Source organism: Sitophilus oryzae, unplaced genomic scaffold, assembly GCF_002938485.1.
Source record: "Sitophilus oryzae breed Bouriz unplaced genomic scaffold, Soryzae_2.0 scaffold_1576_pilon_pilon, whole genome shotgun sequence".
Classification (NCBI taxonomy): Eukaryota; Metazoa; Arthropoda; class Insecta; order Coleoptera; family Curculionidae; genus Sitophilus; species Sitophilus oryzae.
The window spans coordinates 16446596-16469612 of NW_022146254.1; the positions used below are offsets into that span (position 1 = coordinate 16446596).

The window sequence follows — 23017 nt, forward strand, 5'->3', positions numbered from 1 at the left end:
TTAATTTTATGTTAAATCTATTAATAATTATGATTATTATTAAAGACATATCGTTAAGTTACTTCTTTTAAGATACTCTAACCACAGATAACATAATTTGATTATATGTTCTCTGTGCTCTAACGTATTTCTTTGTTCGGAAATATCCACCGTATAAGGTTTGCAGAAAACTTTATAGATATTAATAACAATATGTGAACTTTTTATAAAAATACGATACAGAGTGGCCCAGTATTCCCAAAGAGCTTTTAATCAGGTTGACTGACTGAATGACTGAACTGACTCATGTCAAAAAACTCCCAGATACCAATTTTCATCCAAATATTGACGTTACTTCAGAAATTATTTGGAAAAAATTGAACTAAAATTGAAACTTCTACACCCTGTATCTCCGAAACTAAGCATTTTAGGACATACTTTTTACACTTATACTTTTTTACTTATTTTTATCTGCAGAATATGCTGCCGAAGTTTCCGGAATATAGTTCGGACTACCCCGTATATCTGCTTACATTTTTATTCAATGATTTTCCTAGACATTTACATTTACTCTATTTTCTGTTGAATTTCTGTTCTTTAATGTATGTCACTGATTTGCAATGGACGTCTTCTTCTTCTTCCGGTCCTATATGCAATCTTGCACGTTGGGGATCATTTGTACACTATCTTCAATTAGTTAATTGAAGAGAGTGTCCAACGTTCCCTCACAGTCGTAAGGGTATTGTCTTCTGCCCGACGGAATATGGTTATCACGTCCGGTATCCCGCTCCAATCCTTGATGTTCCGGAGCCATAAGTGCTGTTTTCTTCCTTCTTCCTGAACCTCTTCGACCCTCGATTTTGCCCTGCCGGACTAGTTTCGGAATGGCGTGGCGAGTTCCTCTCAAAATGTGCCCCAAATATGACATTTTTCGAGTTTTTACTATATTAAGCAGTTATCTTTCGACACCAGCTTTCCGCAGGACTTTTTCGTTTGAAATGTAGTCGATATAAGAGATCTTAAATAGTGTGTGGATAGTCCACATCTCAGACGCTTCGATGCGATTTAGGGACTTTACTTTGATTAACCATGTTTCCGCACCATTTTAAGGTAGGTACTCAAATATAAGGTACGCAATGGACATCAATCCTTACAAATAACCTAGTGAGCTTCCAATTGCGGAAGGTGGCGAAATTCCAAGCCTAATTTATTTAAGAGTTAAGTTTCTGTATAATTTTTTTCTGTGATTTTTTTATGTTTTACTAACTATTCTTCAACACCGTGAGGACTGTGCTGCAGCTCAAAGACTATGGCCAGTGGTAGATAGCAAAAAGAATATAGATAGCAACTACTAGAATACAAAAGCAATAATTTAGTACCCATAATTGTAGGTGTCATCACGGTCCCACGGGGGTAAACCTCGTAAGAAGGAATTTTTCCAACGACGACAACTGCAGAGAATGCAGAGGAGAAGAAGAAACCATAGAGCACCTGCTGTACCACTGTCCGGCATTGGAATACTGGCTCTTAAGGTTTGGTACAATAATACAAGGGTATCGCAAACCCCAACAACCTAACCTAACGTTTTGCTAGTGGGGACGGAGATGAATCCATCAAATCAGAGATTATTAAAATCGGTCAAGCTGTTCTTGATTTATAAATGGTGTAACTAATCCGGCTCTGTTTTATTTATTTAAATTACTTTAGGATTACAGTTCAAGTAGGGAGAGAGAGAAAAAGAGAGTACGGTCAATACGCTCAGAACACTAAGATGTACTGATTAAAGAAAGAGAAGAACAAGTATTTTCCCAAATGCAAGTGGTTATGTAATAAACACTTCGCATTTTTTTTTTCGATTACTAAGGCCCGCGGTGCGACTGCTTTGAGACAAAAGTTGCAAATTGGTTGAACTTTCAACTGTTTTGCAACCTCGGTAACGTATAGTAATGTGAAGTCGCATACGAATCGATTCGAATGGAACTAGTTTGCAATTACTCACAAATCTGTTGTTCGCAACCATTTCCCGCGGACTTTAAAATTTCAGTTGCGTTGCAATTTAAAGTTGCCTGTTTTCAAGTGATTTCCACATGGTTGCAGTTAATATATTTCAAAATGGGTGATCAAGAACTGAACGTAAAATTTGTTGGAGAGGTTAAGAAACACGAAGAACTCCTCGGTATTCAAAGAAAGACGAGACAGATAAAGCATGTATCGATTGACCCAATGAAGACAGTGCTACACTAACTGATTGAAAACTGATCCAGAATGGGTTGCATCCGTGTGCGTGCAGCAGTTTGTGGGGGTCAATGTGTAACTTTACGGTTGCCATAAACAACTGTGCCATAGAAAACATTCTCAGGTTATAGTGGATCTTGCTAGACCACTATTATTTTCCAGATCTAGCTCCCATGTTGTGGCCGGCCGTGGATCCAGGTGTATATGACGACAAACCGTGTTATCGTGGAACATTGATGATACAGACATGCGAGAGGTCGTCAAAGCTCTGTATAGAGCATGGCACTGAGAGAAGAAGCTCCCATTGACTTTTTTTTATTGTCCAAGCTGAAAGATGCGCTATAGGAGCACAAAGATTTTCGTCGAACGATGAGGTCGTAACCTTCAACAAGCAACTAGTCTGAGCGCAACTACTAAAGACGCCAACAACTATTTTGACGGGCTCATAGACCTTGTAGAAGAGTAAAAATATGTTTTTCCAAAAAATGTTCTTTATTATTGTGAGATTCAAAACCTGTCAGAGTACATTCATATTGGTATAATTATATAGACTATACTAAGAAAAAAACAGAAAATAGAATACCGTAAAAGCGGAGAGCACAAATGTGTATTAATTCTCTAAGTAATGATATTCTACGATTAACTAATAATTTTAGTTTTCTTTAGATAAATAAATCCCACTGCGCTATTAATACATTTCCATTGCTAACTAAAAATTGTGATATACTGTCGACGAATTATTTATAAATAAAAATGAAATTCTGCATAATCTTTAATATATTTATTTTCTATTCTCTTCTTGAAATTCTTATATTTTCGTTATTTAGTTTTGCAGAAATTATTATTAATTATTATTTACCAAAATTCGCAGAAATAATTACTGTTATGCATCATACAGAGCGACTCACTGTTCTAGAAAAGCTCCACCAGTTTCCTGTTTAAGATTTTACCAATTTTATTGAAAAAATATGTAAAGTTATGTACTAAGGCTGGCTACAACTTTTTATTTTTAATCTAAGTCTGCAACGATGTCCCGTAATCCTACTGTTAAAACATAACAGCTGGTTTTTATATATATAACTATGTATTTTAAGGTTTGGTTTTGTCCCATTTTGATTGAAATCATACGGTATCTCCGTTATTAGTAAACAGGGGTGGATGGGCCATATGGGAAAACGGGAAAATTCTCGGTGGGCCGGTGGAAAAATGGGCCGGTGGGCCGGTCCCGATCAGAGCTCAAAAAAGATTGGATTAGTAAAAATTAAATGGTTAATCTTCTAACCGAAGTGACGTAAGATCCTTAGTGACTCCATAACTATTATAACTAATCAATTTTCATCAGTATAATCGTCAGTAAAACATAAACATCAATTTGTAAAATAACTATTGTAAAATGTCTTTCTCTGGGATACTTATAATTTTATAATCATCTGTTGTTTGTTCGGTTTGAAAATTTTTATTATACAAGGTGAGTCTATAAGTGCAAATATTTTCAGGGGTGGTAGATCTCAATAAAATAAACATAATATATTTTCTTTATCGAGTTTCAAATAAGTCCAACCGAGTTATTAAAGTTTGTAAATTTAAAAAAAATAGATTTTTAAAAAAAAATTGAGCCACGTCAATTTTTCGGTATTTGCATCTCTTTTAGTGCCGTAATATCAGAGATTAAGAAACTATACCGTGGGAAAATTTGCGGTGAGCAGGAAGTTTTCTAAAATATACAGAAAAATTTAAAAGGAAATGCTCGATTTTTAACATATTTTTTTGCAAAAAAAACTCATATACGTGTTCCTGGGGTCGAAATATACCACCCCTGAAAATATTTGCACTTATTTAACTTTCACCCTGTATAGTTTTACCCAATATTCTTTTATTAATAACTAATAAATATGACTGACTGGTAGCAAAAAAATAATGAATAGCATTAGGTAAATTTAAATAGTCTCGATCTAAATGGATACACTGAGAAAACACCTTATTTATAATGCACTAAACTTATTAACATTTAATAAATGGTTGATTGAAATAGCGCGGAATAAAATTTTATTATTGAGAAACAATTGATCAATTAAAACTATTTAAATATACCTCTATTAGTAGCAAACTGTAAATTATTAATATTTCATATATATTTTATTTAGGTTAAATAATGGTTTGTTAAGTATAAATAAAGTATTATTTATATTAACCATGGTAATTATTTACTATAAATAATGATACTGATTAAAAATTATATTATTTATTTGCGATTAGAAAACAAATTTTGTAAATAATATGCAATTTATTTATAAAAAATAAAGGTTTGCTTATTATAAAAAATGTATTATTACGCATACCTAATTTATTATTTATAATAAATTTTTGTTTGTTAATTATAAAAAAGAAAAAATAATTATGCGTTAGGTAAAAAATTAATAATTAATAAACTTATTTAATATTAATATGACAGAATTTGTCACAAATAACGATATTAATTGAATTGTTAATAATTACTATTATTTTTATTAAATAAAAGGCGATTCAAAAAGCTCGCCGGTTTAGAATCGCCCACCATTTTGTTGTTTGTTGCTTAGCAACACTGTTTTGTATAAAGTGTGCTTAACTCTAGTCAATATTTCGAAACCAATGATTTGACTTAACCCCAAAGTATTATATTAAAAAAATATATAAAATCGGAATATTCACAGATGATGCTAACATTAGGTAGATATACAAAACAGTGTTTCTAAGCAACAAACAACAAAATGGTTGGCGATTCAAAACCGGCGCGCTTTTTGAACCACCCTTTATAAAAATATTAGTAGGAAGCAAGGAAACGGCACTACAGGTAGTCCAAATTGTCTGTAGCAACAATTATTAGACACCTTGTATACCAGAGGCAAAGGAGTCTTAAATATTAGAAATTCTGAAGAAAACAAAACTACAATATTTTCTTTCAATCAAATTTTAATACATAAAAAACATTTAAATAAAAAAACAAAATTCAAAGACAGAACTTGTACAAATGTTTACATTAATAACATTAAAGGTAAAAACAAATACCTTAATATAACCGAGCATATAACATTGAACTAAAATATGACATTCTCATTAATAACAAAATAGCAAAAAATTATAAAACAACTAAAAATAATATTTTCTCAGCAACTAACTTTAAATTTATACCCACAGACAGCCAAACAAGAAATTCACGTTAATATCGCTAAAGATGGTTTAAAATGTAGCTTAATTTAATAACTAAAAAATATGTTAAACTGGTAAATTATAGACATTTTAAACCTCTTTATCGATTCGGGTGGAATGTATGCATGCTCTGCATTCTCACACGGCAGCGATCGGGAATTTAAACTGAGAGGATGTGAAAGACCTTTAATAAACTAATTTTCCGGGAACGGTAAAAATTGAGAATCTTAATTTTGATTGTGAACCTAAAAATAGATAACTATAGTTCTTGATTCATACAGGATATGTATCGATTCCCATTGCCACATGTATGCATATGTGTCAGGAAAGGCCAATAAACATCATTTAAGTCGATAGCAAGTATCTGTGGTAAAATATGTTCAACCTGGTAAGCTTCATAATGTTTGTCAATACCATAACAAACAATCTTTTTATAAATAAGGTACGTCTGTTGTTTCTCATTATGAATTATATTTTCAATTAATGCAAACAATGGCTCCCCAAAAAAATCACGCCTAATCTGGAAAACTAACCCTTTTTTATATGTAATTCCGTTTACTTTAATCCATTTTACGAAAAAATAGTCTTCAATGTTTGCTATAATACGCTCATAAAGTTGTATTTCGAGCATACTTAGCGGAGATATATTATAGGTACTTATCTCGACATTATCAACAAATCCCCGATTTATAAGTAATCTATAGGATAGTTTTAATTGATGTTTAAGAGCTAAGGTATAAGGAAGATTTACTCGTGAAGAGACTACATTACAGTTAGACTTGCTTATTTTGTGAAAGGCTTCATACCGAATTGAAGAAAGTTTTGATAAGGGTCCAACGTTGTTGATAACTCTTGAATAATGAGTCAAAAAATGAAATTTAGGTGTCAAATGTCCACGAAAAAGAGAAATATAAAGTTGATGATGTTCATTAACTAAACACTGTAAGTAAATTAGCTCACTTTTATTAATTCTATTTTTTGATACAATATGGACAATATTAAAAAGTAATTTAAAAAAATGCCATGTTTCGTCCATCGTGTCAACTAAATCACCAATCATCAGGGGAAAGTAAGTGACAAGGGCATGCATTTCTGCTGATGACATTATAATTAATTCATTTTCTACATGATTTAAAGGAATTGGTGGTACCTTATTACCAATATCAACGTCCGCATGATTAAAGTATTTTATACGATTATTAAGTATGTTAATAGTAAAATATTTTTTTTCAAATATTAAATCTTTCAGTATTTTACCAAAATCATATCGACAAACACCTTCGTATAAGTCGTGCATCAGGTCAAAGTGTATATTCTCAGTATTGTGAAAATAAGATAAGTCGTTCCACACACAATAATCTTTAACGCCGTGAGTTTTTTCTTGTAGATGCATATCATAGTTATATTTATCCCTAAGCGTATTTAAATCTTCTACAGCCATATTTTTTGTAGCGCTTTTGTGAGAAAAACAAGCACGACAAAAATAGTTAGAAGAAAAACTCTCAGTCATGCCAATAATTGAACTTATGCCTAAATTATCTCCTAACAATAATGGCACAACAAAATATATTTTTTGTCCATTAATTGTAATTCCTTTGGATTCTAGAAACTTTAGTTCATCTATAAAAGGTCTAAATATTTCTGCGTTAGAAAAAAACGCCTTGTCAGAAGAATAAATCAGGCCCCATAAAAAAATATTTTCTAGCCGTGACGCATATTTTTGTTCTAGAGCTGCAAAAGAAATATATATCCCACCTAGCTTGTGAACCCCTGCTTGAGTTCCTAATGGATTTCCCGTTTCAAAATCATCATAGTACATATATAATGGTAAAATTACTTTACCTTTAAATTTAGTCTTAATTGATCTCCACAAACTACTGTTAAATAAACTGGATATGTGATCTGAATTAGCTTCTTCGGTTCTGATGTATTCTAGCATATGCTCTAGAACGTTGGGAATTAGTAATAATTTTTGAAGCACGATCCTCAGTGGAATAATTTGTCCTTCACATTTTTTAATATTCAAAATAGAGGAAGTAGCAGAAGAACTTTTATTATCAAATATATTACCAATATAAAAGGATTTAGGTTTAATGAGAACATCATGTTTTTCCATGAGCAGAAATCGTTTGTATTCTGAGTTTGTGGATAAAAATAAATCAGATGATAGAATAGAAATTAATTCTTTGTAATCAATGTCATTTGAACAACTAATTGATGAAGAATTCAACTTTGCAAGTAAGTTGGAAAAAATACCTGATACTAATTCAGAAGTATTAGTTAATAATTCTTGCACTATTGAACGGTTAATTGTGTTGTTATTATATAATCTACTAGTAAATTTTAATATTTGCAATTCAATCATATTTCGAACATTTTTAGGTGAATTTTCATTTGGCTCTCTATTTACGTCATCGATATGTCTACTAATGTTACTACTAAAGGGCTGGGTATTTAGCTTTGGCTGAAAAGTATCGCGTTCTGTTACCGGTACATCCAACTGGTGAAAAATACTGTCATCGTGAAAAGTTAGTATATGTTTTTTGAGGGAACATAAAGAACTGAAAATTCTAGTGCATTTGGAATAGCAACAAGAAAATGAATTTAAAAATCTATGAGTGGCTGTCATGTGAGCAAAAAAACTTTGGTTTTTAACAAAAATTTTTAAGCAATGTTTGCACTTCATTGCTTAGTTGAGATTCTTTTGATTTAATCCGAAGACTTAATCTTGTTCACTATATCTAGAATATTTGGTATTTTGTCATAGACTGTTTTCAAATTATAAATTCCCAATTGTATAAACATCCACACATGTTCACACTCATAGGGATATTTTAAATTTAATGTATGCATCAGTTGAAAACAAATATCTACAGCCTTTAAAACTGACACTACTCTATACATGATACTATCGTAACTTACATAAATTTGGTTTATATCTGTATAGGAAGCACCCTCGATTATAACAAATGGCAGTAATGGCAAACCATATTTGACCAACTTCTTGCGCTTTTCGTCAATTATATTAGGGATGTCTCCTGGAATCTAAATTAAAATGCAAATTAATAATAAGTATTTCCGTAGTAACCTGCACAAAAAAATTTAATAAAGGAAAATATTTCGATTTAGGTTCCAGTTTAACTTAAAAAACAAAGAACAAAATAAAAAAGTCCAAAATCTAAAATAGAGAGATTGTTGACAAGTTATTATAGCTACTCTCTTTAATTTTTTCACATATTAAATAATTCGACATAAAAGAATTTGCATATACCTAAAGACTTCGAAAACTAAAACACATTTCGTGTAAAATGATCTACACACAAAGTGTGACCTTGCATTCATAGGCATCTACTTACCTTAACTTGAATAACTATTCCACTGATTATTTCAGTTGATGTTGGATACCAGCTATTTTTTCCTTTTTTATTATAGGTCTTGGTTGGTAGTAAAGCTGGTAATAGCATTAGCATCAAATAGTGACGACTATCTGAAAAACAAAATATAATGAAGAAGTATGTAAAGAGAAAGTTTAAGCAATTAGGAACACTATACAGGGAGGTTGTAAAGTAAGGAATAAATTCAATATCTCGTAAAGCTCAATATCTCTGTAGCAGTAATTAGTAGTATTCATGATTGCCCTTACCGTTATTTATAGTGTTGCTCTTAATGATATCCACTATTAGGGAATCACTTTGATTTAAACTTTTTTTCTTCAGTTCCAACAGTTTATTAAAAACTGTTTCAAAATTATTATACAATAGGTTGTGGCTTGGAAATCTTTTTTCAAAATCAATGTCTATCAACCTATGCCCTAAAGGATTTTGTATGATAGGAAATACGGCCAAAATTTCTTGAAGATTTTCGTGACGCATGTACAACCTTTGTCTATATTCATATGTGGCATTCCATTTAGAAACTACATCGGACCATGGCTCTTGATTATTTTTGAGCCACGTAATGATTTCATCGTGGTCACCTATAAAAAATTAAAAAGCGTGAAAAACATTTGACGTTTTAAAATGACATTATTCAGCGTATAACAACAAATTTAGGTAATAGATGTTTATTCACTATTGATTTAATTTGTTTTAACTCACTCTCCAAATTTTTAATCAATTTTAAATGCAATTTACTTCGTGGATTTTTTCTTCAAACGGGGTAAAGTTTTGTAGACAGGGGTGTTCTAACCCCTCTGACAAAATGAAAGGGGTGAATTCTCATTTAATTTTAAGACGAAAATGTCGAATAATTTTTTTTCGTAAGTCGCTTAGTTTTCAAAATACAGGGTTTTAAAAATTAATTTTAAAATTGGTTTTTTATTCCTATTTTAGGAATTGGGTAACCAATTTTGTTGAAATTTGGTAACATTATGTGTATTGATAAGAGGCTTATTTAGCCATAAACAGATAAAAATTGTCCAAACTACAATGGCGTCCCGAGAGGCACCCTAACCAACATAATTGAGAAAAAAATATACGCCACTGACTTTCTTAAATCTTCATTATTTTTTTTATTAAGTAACTAAAATAACAACTTCTTTATCTCTTGACTTTTTCCGTATCCTAAAATAGGAATAAAAAACCAATTTAAAAATTAATTTTTAACACCCTGTATTTTGAAAACTAAGGTACTTACGAAAAAATTTTATTCTACATTTTCGTCTTAATATTAAGTGAGGATTCACCCCTTTCATTTTGTCAGAGAGGTTAGGAAACACCCTGTATACGAGTTAAAAAATGTTTATTAATTCGCGGAAATTAGCTCACTTGCCCTACATCAGCTAAATTTTCTGCTTATAAACATTCATTTAACTGATTTTTATGACACACTTTAACCCAATTTCTACAAAAACAAAATAGCATCCTATAATTGAGGGATATTAAAGAGTAAAGACATGTTAACTGTAAAACAAATCAAAACTAAAATAGATTTTTATAAATAAGTAATACACTAGCCGCAAAAAATTGTGATGTATATTTTGTATTGAACCTAAACAAATTAGTGAGTCGATTATATTAATAAGATATTTTGAAGTAATAAGTAGTAATAAGATAATATATGAAGAAATTTTTTTGAAATACATACATATCTTTCAGTTTTCTCAGTTAGTGTTTGTTTCTCTACATTATGTTTTCGATTATATTACATACTTACCATTGTAATCAAAATTTTCTGAGGCATCTGTAGTATCGTCATTGACCTCTAATGAACTTCTGGATGATAAGAGAATACCGGAATCTCTTAGGAAGGTTAATCTATTCCTATATTTATCTACCAATTTTCCCCTGGCAATACCAGTTTTTTGGTCCCGTGAATTCCTTTTCCTTATTGGGGAAGTGAAATAGACTTGAGGTAGTTCGTTTGGAAATTCTTCAACAATGAGTTTTGATATTTTTCGAAAGTCTTCGTTAGTTAGTCTTCTGTAATAAAAAAAAAACTGTAAAAAAACTAATGTGTCTTTAAAAAACAAAACAATAGTCTTACCTAAATGGTACAGCATTAATAAAGTGCTGAACGATTATTTCAACTAAATATGATTGACATTTACTACTTAGAGTTTTTTTTGCTTTGTACAGCGCCTTTACAGCTCTTCCCATAGACGTAGCATCCAATAGTTGAGAAATATTAAAATTCAAAATCACTTCATTGATACCATTTGCCGGTTCAACTAGTGTAGTGGTTGAGGTTGAAGCTATTGATAAATCGGAGCAAGGTTTATTTTGAAGCGATAAGTCGTCATCCATTAGCAAGAATTGTACATTTTGTATATTAGGTGCAACTGGCATAGGCTGGTTATCGACATCTAGGACAAATACTTTATTTGCACCTGGTTCTTCTGATATTTCTTCATTATTTTCTTCACTGTTAATTCTAAAAATAAGAAAAGAATAACACTATATAACAAAAATTTAATCAATTTTATTTGTTAATTATTAAGCTCAGGCTAATCCAACGTGATTGTTTAAAATAAACACCAGCTACCCATAAGTAAAATTAAAAAAGCCATAGAGACTTACATTTGACTTTGGTTATGTTCTAAATTAATGCCATCCAATTTTGCCTTCAATTTGATTCGTTGCCCCAATTGAGGAATAAATTCCTTACATTCATTAGCATCACCAACAATCTGTTTTAATGTTTGCAAGCTATCCACGCCATTTGCTGCAAACATAATAATTTTAGTATTAAAAATAAGTACTTAAGTAATATGTATAATTATGAATATTAACCATTTAATTAATGCCATTCATACAGAATATCCACAAAGTTATTGATAATTTATTTTATGCTTAGCTAACAAATATATTAATAGAAATACATGCCTATTTACTATAAGCAAATTTATTTATTTATTAATACTTGAAAAAATTGTAATATGGAGACAAGGGTGGATGCAATCTAAAAACTCTAAAAATATTAAGTATTTGAAAATTCACAACAGAATTGCCCAATCAATAGGTATGCATCCATCAACTTAATCAAAATCTCGTTGAGCTGTTTGTACCTACCTACCAGGCAGCAGCAGCAGTTTAAAATGATCAAAAATCTAAAATATTCTTTACTTTGAAGAACTGATTCACCGCCTGTCATTTGGGTCCAACTCATAAACTATCCGCGTCATTTTTTTTTGGAGATTTTTAAGGCTTTCAATCTGTTATTTACTATTAATAAATTTGCTTAACAGAACCCAATATTATTAATTTTAAATTACAGTTTACGTTTAGCTAACAAATATATTTATAAAAATGCAAGCATATTTGCTGTTAAGTTTAGTTTATTTATTATTAATTAAACGTAAATTAGGTACTTTAGGACGCTTCGATTTAGCAATACAATTTAAAGTAATAAGATAAATATAATCATTTTAACTAACAAAGTAATCACATATAATTAACTTTTTTAACTTAGCTGTATGAATCAAATTAACAGCATTTAGCTGTGAAACTTATATCGAAATAGCTAATAGTCCTACTTACCTCGACAAGCATCAATTATAAAATGGAAGCCATTTTCATCAAGAAATGTTTCCAGATCATTTTGATCTTCGTCTTCCATGTCTATTATAACCCTACCCAAAACTTACTAAAACCCAAAACAGTATAAGATATGATATCACAGCGACACGCACAGAACGACGAGATCACAGAATATACTACGAAGACGAGATGGCTGAGATGCAAATTATGCCAATGGCCGATGTAAGATAAGATTATGATAAGATATAAAAACAAAAACCAAAAACTTAATACCACCCACGCACGGCGCGGCCGGTCGAACTGCAACGTGCTTTCTGGTGCTTTTAAACAGTTTTAAACGTGCTTAAAACTTAAAACGTGCTGCAACGACGACACCTGTAGCAGAGTAAATAAGACACACTGACACAGTGAGGGCCGGCGCGGGCGGCGCGGCGGTTGATTTGTTTTTAAATAACAAATAGGTATTTTAATTATTAATATATTTGTTATTTAAAAACAACTTACGCTCGTATCTGATAACAAACTCATTTATTTTATAAAAAATAATGTGGAGTACACCAAATGCAGATATTTATTAACTATTAATATAAATTGATTTAAAATTAATAAAATTAAAATTAATAGTAAAAAAATATTTTGGTAATATAATTTAATAACGAAATTATTAGGATTAAATTTGTATCATTAGTTATAAAATTATGACCGCCAAACAAAGCATTTGTTTTTAATTAAAACTGATTTTTCTATAAATTATTAATAGTGAATAATTTTTTTTTATAGAAAACTTGTTATATTTTTTGTTAGTAAAAACCATCCAAATAATTATATGTTAATTAATAACCTCATTATTTTTCTCAGTGTACTAAGAATACGGTAGCGTAGATTGACAACTTGGGGCCTCGGGTCTCGGTGCAATATTTTTCGAGCTCCCCTTTCTAAGAAGGTAGACGAATTTGACGCGAACTCTGCGGTTGACGGAGAAAACATATCTATGCTTGGCTTGAATTGGGGACGGACTAAAAGCCAAGTCTGAGAACTAAAGCCAAGTCTAAATTGTTGTTTAAAATGTTGCTAAAATGAATTTTCTAAAAATTACTGAGACAGCAGAGAAGAGTTAAATAAGGTTTTTTTACACCATGTTTAAACTAGAAATATTAATATGTCTCGAAAATCCAAATATTCTTATTATGGACTGTAACATAACATTACATCAGAACACATTTATATCCACTGCCTAGGTATTGCCTAGGTTTTTTTCGTTTGAGTCATGGAATACAAGATGCCAAATACACAAAAGTATAGAGGAAAAGTTTCGTGATAAGAACTATACAGGGTGTCCCAGAAATAAGTGCAAGTATATTAAGTGGTGGTAGATCTCGATAAACCAAACATATATTCTCTTCATCGTTTTTCAAATAAGTCCAAAATAACAGAGTTATTTTACTTTGAAAATTTACAAAAAAAAAATTGTTTGCTCAAAATTTCTTTTCTGGATTTTCTTTCTTGTAAAACCGATGTTGCCATATTATCAAGAAATTCTGTTTTTTAACTAAAAACTAAAAAAAAATTCCAAAACATTTTTAAAAAAATTCCGAATTTTCAAAAGTTTTCTTTGCGAAAAAAACCTCATAGGCGTACATGTATTAATAAATAAAATATGTTTCTTCGTTATGGTCATTTTGTTTTTGTGGATTTGGGCCGGTTGTCTGTTTTTCCCGGGCCGGTTTCCACTTCCCCATCCACCCCTGTTAGTGAATATAGAAGGGTGCGGTTTGCACAAACTTCTCTCACTTTTTTGCCCAACGGAAAATACCGTAAACAATGACCGTAAACAAAATTTTCATAGGCCTCTTCGTTTCTGAGGTATTTTCGAAAATTTTCCAATTTGGGACACTCCCCATATCTCTGTTATTGTTAGAGATATCGATAAGGTGAAAGCCATTTATTGTAGAACTTTTTACGTAAAATACAGTGGCGTAGTCTGTTATTCTACGAAAAAAATTGACTATGCCACTATTCTACGTAAAAAGTTATACAAAAATCAATTTTCACCTTCTCGATATCATCCATAATAACGGAGATACGGGGGCTGTTCCAAATTGCAAATTTTTTGAAAAGATCCTGTAGCTCAGAAAAGAAGAGAGTTATGAAAACCTCTGTAGAGGTGTAGAGAGATACACTCTGACAGACTCTGTAGAGAGATTTTTAGGTTAAGTGCTAAAGTAACCGTCAATATTAAAATAGCACAAGCTGTATGACGTAATAACCCATACAGCACGTCCAAATGAAATTACGTTTCTACAAGGGAGACACATGACAAACCAAATATGTTCAAGTGAACCTAAGTGTTCATCTAGTTCTAACATATACATATGGAATACACGCAGGTTTATATTGATATAATTGTGTGATACAGTGTTTACTAGTTGTATACCGTATGCACTCAAGATTCTAAAGAGTTTTTTGTAACGTAACAAATAATTATTAAAATGATGAAATCTGACGTCGGTATATGAGACATACAATGTATAAGTCATATTTATGTGTGATACTTCGTATCATAGTTGTGCCTATAGTACACACCTTGTAAAAATATGACGTATACACATAATATAAATATCTATATAGACACTTTGTAATAGTGTACTGTTGTGTCTACATTCTAGCATGAAATGAAGGTGTGCGCATGCGCGGATAGCCTCAGCGTAGATACACCGACCAAGTGTATCTTATGTGTCCCTCTCCTTTCTCCTTTCTAGGAGTGGTATGTGTTAGCAGCCATTATTGTTTTATCATTCGGAAGCTCTATATAAATGTTCTGTTTGTGTGTAGTTTAAAAGAGATTTTAAGGTAAGCACAAGTTTTTAATTATATACCTTGTTACACCTTCCTAAGAGTATTATTAATATTATAGCAGCGACTCTTATTCCCTTACTCGATACCCAATTTACCAAATTTTGACTTCAATGAATGAAAACTCCAAATATTCTCGTATAATGATAAAGAGGTTAGCTCTGCAATATAATTTTTTTAATTTGGAAATAATAAAAATCTAAATGGACCAGAGAAAGAAAGATTTAAACATTTCAAAGAACTTCTTACACTGATATTCGGTAAGTTATTGATGGATCAATATACAGGTATGTTTAATATTCAATAATCAGTGTCATATAAAATTTAAGGGTGAGATTGTCAATCTGAGATTGTTAATCTCGATGAATGAGTATGCTAACAAACCAACTGCTTGGAGGGAAAAGAAGAGAAAAAAATGACTAAAGGAGGTCCACCAAATCGTGACGATATACCAGTGTTTACCATTTTAGTATGTTGTTATACTAGGTACTTATATTTTTAATACATTTTTATACAAATTCTGTTCTTTTACAGTGTTTTCTTACTTCCGGTTTCTGCAGTGTAAATAATTATTATTATTTTGTTATTTGCGCTATTGCGTTCCATGATATAAAGAAATATAAGAATTTTATTTTTAACCACTTAATCCATTTTATGGAAAAAAATGGTACATTTAATACGAAACAAAAATGGAACAATTTTAAGGCTACTTCTCTTGAACTTACGATCGAGATACTTTTAGAAAATACAAAGTTTTGCCTTCCTAATTTTCGTTCTAGAAAGATATAATTGGTATCATTGAATAAATATTTCTTAAAAAGAACGAAAAGTTAGGCATCAAAACTTGTATTATTTCCTAAATTCGTTCATAAGAAGTAGTTTTATCTAGCACAAGATGTATATACGAAGCAAAATACATACGTATACACGCAGAGTCACAACTGCAATGTGTAAACAGAGTTTAAACGTAATACACAAGCACTGTGTATCCTACGGCACACTGTGTATCCCTTACTTTGTGTATACGTAAATGCTATACTGTGGCTACATTGTGAGGCGGACGTTTAACCTTTGTGCATACGTGTTGAACTACAATGTGTAAACGTAGCATATTTACATCGGGGGAATTGTGCCACCCTGTGTCTACATCTAATAATGTAAACACATCGTAAATGTGATTTGATGTGCTGTATGGGAACAAAAGGGGTTATAGTAATCAAGTTAAATGTATATCTACATAGCATAGAAAATATTAGTCTCGCATATTTTAATTAATAATTTTAGCGGTGTTTCTCTAGGAGCAATGAACAATCAATTATTGAAAGATTAAGAATATAATCAATCAATATTGTGTAAACATTTCCTCGCTATAAAACAAACAAATCCATGTTAAACTATTTAAATATAAATGTGCGAAACAGTGTGGAATACTTTTACTTACTACTACAAAATGTTCCCAGAAGTCATCTTAGTGCTGTCGATTTTCAGTGGTTTATGTACTTCAGGTAAATACAGAGTAAAGTCAAATTTAAAATATTTATTTTAAAATAATAATATTTGTATAATTTAAATTATTAAATTTTCAAAAATATTATAAAACTATTATCAATATCAAGACTTATTTTTTTATTTCACCGCGCATTTTTTTTATTTTTTATGTGAACCACACCAAAGAAATATTTTTTAATCATTAGATGATAATTTAATCATATACAATATTTTTTTTAATTTATAATATTTATTTTTATTTTTGATTATTAATTTCTGTTTCGTTTTGTTTTAGATTTTGTGTCTACACCAAACCAGAATTACTTTTTGTCCATAGAATCCGTAAGTAACATTTTATATATTATTTTACAGAATAAATTAAACAAAAAAAATAAAAATATTTCTAAAATGATATAAATCTATAGTAATGTAAAGTAGATATTTTATCTCAAAATTTTCAAATGATATACAGGGTGGCCCACGAGTGCGAGGTAGTCCATGAGATTTATTTTATTGGTTAATAAAGATGCACATCCTAAAAATATTGCGTTTTATACAGAGTGTCCCAAATAAAAGTAACGATAAAGTAGTAAGATTTTTTAAATTGTAACCCCCATTTTTCTGTCGACAATATAAAATTGTGCATATGGTACACTATTTTTATTTGCAGGACTATGCGGTGTTGCCATGATATTTTTACTGGTTAATAAATTTGGGTTTAAAACAGTGTATTCGAAAAGGTGACTCAAAAAAGTGTCAGTGAATCAGGATGATTTTTTTAAATGGAACACCCTGTATATTACTGCATTTTAGGCTTCGTTTCAGATCACTTTACATAGTCCTAAGATATGAGTAAATATATTTCGATAGTCTCAGAGATTTTAATAAATCAATAAAAAATATATTTTGTCAACCTTCCTTAATAAAATTATTACAAATACAAGAACTGTCCTGAAATTAAAGCTATATTAGTTATTTACTTTAGATGGTTTATACTTACTTTGCTATAAATATCGTAATCTTAAATCATACAAGGTGTTCAAAATTCTAAGCCAAACTTTCTAAAATGTAAATTTTTGTTTTTGTTTTTTTTAATGGAACACCCTGTATATTATGTTTTCATGATTATTGCCGGTCCCGTATATTCTTAAACGCAAAGGATAACAGAATAAAGCTGTGAAGGAAAACTCACGTTACCTTACACAGGATATTTCTTATGGCGCAGCCAATATCGCAATATATAAAATGCTATATCTCAATTTTTTTAAATACATAACCCTGTATATTATATTCCTTTCAGATGCAGAATTAAAAATGAACATTTTTTTTATTTAAAGTGTTTCTAAATTTGAACGATTTTGCAACTATTTGCAGTATTATATTATACATGGCTTGGATATGTTTTCTTTAAATACAAAAATGTTCATTCTTTAATTCAGCATCTAAAAGAAAAATAATATACAGGGTGATGTAAAAAATTGAATTGTTGACAACAATTCACTTCAGGTTTTTACCGTTTTTCGGATATACTGTTTTTAATTAAACGTTTAGTAAATAAGAAATACCATGGCAACACTGCATAGTGCTTCCAACAAGTTTATTTGCTGTATAAGTACTATTTGCTGAATTTAACTACCAGAAACTTCAAATAAACTTTTTTCCAAATCTTTATAATTGTCTTGAAAACATTGAATGTATCTATGAAGAATAAATTTAAACATAATTATAGCTGAACTGGACAGATGCTAGAGAAGCATGTATTAATGCTAGTTTGGAATTGGTCAGCGTTTTATCCAATAAAGAACGAGATACTATTCAGACATTTTTAAAGGAGAATAATCTTAAACCAGCAGATAAATGGTGTAAGTACAAACTTATTATTGTTTTTTTTAATTGTTTATTAAAATCGTCAAAATATCTCCAATTTCAATCTAAAATTTCACAAAAAGGAAACAAATTTCATCATCATCATTTTCAGCTTATTCAACCATTTTCATTTATGTTGGGTCCATTGTTGTCTATTGTTGACTATGCGGGCCCAAGTTATCCCTGCTAATTTCCTAATATCATCGTCCTATTTCACGTTCAGACTTTTTCTAGGTCTCTTAATTCCTCCTGGGTACCATGCTGTCATTTTTGTGGTCCATCTGTTGTCTATTCTTTTTGCCAGGTGTCCTGCCCATTGCCATTTGAGGGACTTGACTCTGCGGATGACATCAATTACCTGGGTCTCCCGTCGTATCCACTCTATTCTTTTCAGGTATCTTTTAGTTATTCCCAGCATATTGCACTCCATCGAGCGTTGTGCGACCTGCAGTTTCCTTATAATGTCCGTTTTAAGTGTCCAGGTTTGGCATGCATAGGTCATGACTGGTGGTACACATTGGTCGAATGTTTTCTTCTTTAGATAGAGTGGCATTGTAGATTTAAATATGATTGAGTTTCTTCCATAAATACTTCATGCTAACTTAATTCTTCTGTTGTTTTCTGGTAGTATTCCTGTGTATTAGGTGTCCCCAATATACCGTGCTGGCAACTGTTACTTTTGAGTCGGAATTTACATTTACATGTGTGGAAGTAAATCGCATAGGGATTTTATTAAGTCGGAGTGAAAGAAATGCGACCGACCGGCGGGACGCGCGACGTTGTGCTGTTGCGGCGTTGCCATACGCCTTTCCCTATCAAGTAAAGTAAAATCACGATCGCAAACCGCTTATTTTTAAAAGACTTTTTTTACAAGAGATAACTAGATAAAATCATTAAACATATTTCTGAGCCTCTGAAATGGAATTATAAGTATATCGTTAGGGTGTCATTTTTTTTATAACGATAAAACGTCAGTAATCGCGATAATTTAAAAACTCAACTTTTTAACACATAACAGGCCATAACTCAAGAACCACTTTAGATATTGAAACTTTTTTATTTTCAAGATCGGATATTTTACAATATGTTTACGTAAGAAAATTTCGATAAGGTTGTTTTTTCCATTCAAAAATTGTAAACAATCTATCCATTTACTTTTAGAGCATAACAATTTTCAGCAATCGTGTAATTTTTTTATTGATAAAGATTTTCACATACTCTCTACAACGAAAATACAGCAGAAATATTAACAAAGTTCTTGAAAAAACCACAATCTATTATTTCTAATAGATTTCGAGATATCGATTTTTGAGTTCTAATAGCGCAACCACTATCGAACACTTACTCAATGCCACTTATTTTTACCAAAAATGCAAGTGTTTCTAGCTTGCACTTAAAAAAATTCAAGCTATAGGAAAAATTACAACGACTCGTTAATAAATAAACAAATTAAGTATCACGAGACGTAATTAAATCATGAAGCTGAACGCATGACGTACACCTTTCCCTAGAACTTTAAGTACTAACAGAGGTATTGATTGGGTCGACCGGTGAACTGCGACAAATCGGTTATATCGCCTTCCACGTCTCTTAGCGATGTGCACAGTTTCTCGGCTTATTTCATACGTTTGGCAACGTGTTTACTGTCCTCTCTTTCTTCAGTACATTATAAACGCATTGTACTCTTCTTACATACGGAAATCTCGACCCAAGACTAACCTTTGCCAGCCCTTAGTATATTTTATTCTTCTACTATTTCCAGTGTTGTGTTATTTATTAGAATGTCTTTTCTTTCTACTAGTTCGTTGTACATTACTTTAGTTTTAGGTAAATTTATTTTGAGACCAACTTTATTGCTGGCTTTATTTAGTTCATTAATTATTTGTGCTTGTAGTTCTTCAGGACTATTGGCAATTGGGACAATTGGCAAATGGACAATGTCATCAGCGAATCTTAGATGGTTAAGACATTCCCCAATCTATTTTTAATCCTTTGTTGGTCCAGTCCAGTTGATGGAAGATTTCTTCTAATTCTATTATTTTTATTTTTCAGTAAAAATACAATTCCAAATAAAGGATGATTCTCACTATACCTTCCGTTTCCATTCCATATCCGTTCCGTATTTTTGATTGTATTCGCGCTATACGTATGCCTCCGTTTCGTATCAGTTCCATATTTTTTATTGTAGAATTTATCTTTTGAAAAATGTAGATTTAATTAAGAGGTGAAAGAATAAATAAATATCAGCAAAAGGTTCACAGAGCTGGTACAAATGTAAGAACTTTGACAACGCTGTTTCCGATACGCTTCAGTCCTTTCGCCAAAAAAATGTATGGAAGGATATATCCTTTCCTTACAGAACGGAAGGGAAACGGAACGGATAGTGTGAATTTTCCTACTCATTTACATGATATAATATTTTATGTAAACCGAAGGTAGCTGATATGGAAGGTATAGTGAGAATCAACCTTAAGTGCCCTTTTTCTATTTTAGCTGGTTATTGGCTGGCTGGAATAAGGTACCCTAATGGAACATTCTACTGGGACACCACCGAAACAGAGGTCGGACTTGGCGTTCAGTACGGTTGGTTGTTTGGTGAACCCAGCAATGCTGACGCCCTTGAACACTGTCTGGAACTGAAATGGGACGGGAACAACTTTGGTTGGAACGATTATCATTGCATAGTAGAAAAACGGTACCTATGCCAGAATCGAAGAAAAGATGGTTCCGACACCAACGGGTTGGAGGATTACAGCTTCTTGACTGAGGAGAATTTAAGAAATTCATATAGAGATAGATTTTATTATCATGTTCGTTCGCCTGTAGTTGTGGGCATAAGAAACAGTTTTTAGAAATTTATCATATTAACTTATTTTTTTAATTGGTTAAGCTTCATTCAGAACCTCGAAATTAGTGGAATAAATTAGTGGTTTCAATTAACGTAGAAGTTTGTTTCTTTAATTTCAATGTAAGGTATTCAGAACGTCAAAATTAGTGGTAGACATTTTCAATTAGTAGAAAAAGTTATCAAACTTTTAACTTTTCCACTAATAATACTTCAAAATTTGCCAGAAATGTAATTTTGGCCTTTGATTATCTTCCGTCAAGAGAAATCGTGGTTAGAAATCAAAAGTTGATTGTTTTATAAGCCAAATATTAGGCTTTCTCTCTGGATACAACTGACTAACGCCAAGCTGTTGCTACATAGGATACTAGCGTCTACCCGCAACTTCGTTCGCGTCGTATTAATTATTTGTAATGGTGATGATAAAGCAAAGCCAGAATTTCCATTAACATACAAACTGTAAGGAGTGTAAATTTCCTTAAAGGTGCGTATTCATTATCCGAACGAACGAACGAACGAATGAAAGTACCGTATATTTAGCCGGGAACCGAACGCATGCGCCGTTCGTTCGTTCGCTCGACCATCCGTTTCGAGTCGGTACATCAAAGGCGTTCGCGTCCGGTCTTCTCGTGCGGTTCTATCGTTCGGTCCCCGTCCATACCACTAGCGAACATTCGTTCGTTCGTTCGGATAATGAATACACACCTTTTAGAATTCGAGTTTCAAAAAATCCCTTCTTATCGAACCTCTACATCCTAAAGTCAATCCGTTTTCCAAAAATCAGCTTTTTACATCAAGCACTTTAAGCAGGATCGTGATTAATCAATGACTAGATTTTTCGAAACACCCTGTATACATTTTTTAAAAATCTCAAAATATGTAAAAAACAAAAACCTGACCGTTTTTTAAATAAAAAAATTTGTAATATTTGAGGGTTGGTTTCACCCCCTTGGAACTGGAATTTCGAAAAATCCCTTCTTTTCGAACCTCTACACCCTAGAATCAACCTGTATGCCAACATTGAGCTTCTTACGTTGAGTGGTTTGGGCAGGATCGTGATTAATCAGTAAGTCAGTTACTTAAGGATTTTATATATTAGTATAGATTCTATTAATTTTAATTGTATTTTAAACATTGTGAATGATCGTAAACTAAAAAGTATAAAGTGTAATTGAAACTACTAATTTATTCCACTAATTGCGAGGTTCTGAATGAAGCTTTAATGTTGAAAAATCGGAACCAACACGTATTTTACTGGTGGTTTCGGAATTAAAGATACTGTTACTGATTAAATTATTAAAATGCGAATATGATATGTTTTTTACTGTTTTTTAAATAAAATATTAATATTTTTAATTTAAAGGTTTTTTAATAGTAATTCCATACGATCAAAAAAAAAGGCGTAAAAGGCTAGTAATCTGCTAGTAGTAAAAACTTTAGCGCTTTCCCTTTTTTATTTTTACAATTTTGTTTCACTGGCTAAACTCGCAACCCAGGTTTTTTTTTCAAAAAACTGACTTTGTAAGATAAAGCAACACTTTTTTGTAGTATCAAAACTTTTTCTATCATATTCTTGATACATATCATC

At 31.4% G+C, this 23017-nt stretch overlaps 2 protein-coding genes across 3 annotated transcripts; one reads left to right on the forward strand and one right to left on the reverse strand.

Moving 5' to 3' along the window:
* Positions 1-5150: 5150 nt before the first annotated feature.
* On the reverse strand, positions 5151-12944 carry LOC115879167. Of its 2 annotated transcripts, none has more exons than XM_030895855.1 (7): positions 11910-12944; positions 11418-11562; positions 10885-11271; positions 10555-10820; positions 9044-9376; positions 8757-8887; positions 5151-8445 (listed from the first exon to the last, which is right to left on the reverse strand). In XM_030895855.1, the coding sequence occupies exons 1-7, from the start codon at positions 12004-12006 to the stop codon at positions 8110-8112; spliced, it is 1695 nt and encodes a 564-aa protein (XP_030751715.1). In that variant the 5' UTR covers positions 12007-12944; the 3' UTR covers positions 5151-8109. The 2 variants fall into 2 exon arrangements, with proteins under 2 accessions (XP_030751715.1, XP_030751716.1); XM_030895856.1 differs by having other exon boundaries at positions 12378-12943.
* A 3686-nt stretch (positions 12945-16630) lies between these two features.
* On the forward strand, positions 16631-21582 carry LOC115879285 (perlucin-like). Its single transcript, XM_030896031.1, has 4 exons — positions 16631-16735; positions 17014-17060; positions 18448-18580; positions 21078-21582. Exons 1-4 carry the CDS (start codon positions 16639-16641, stop codon positions 21434-21436), a joined length of 636 nt encoding a protein of 211 aa, XP_030751891.1. The 5' UTR covers positions 16631-16638; the 3' UTR covers positions 21437-21582.
* Positions 21583-23017: the final 1435 nt, after the last annotated feature.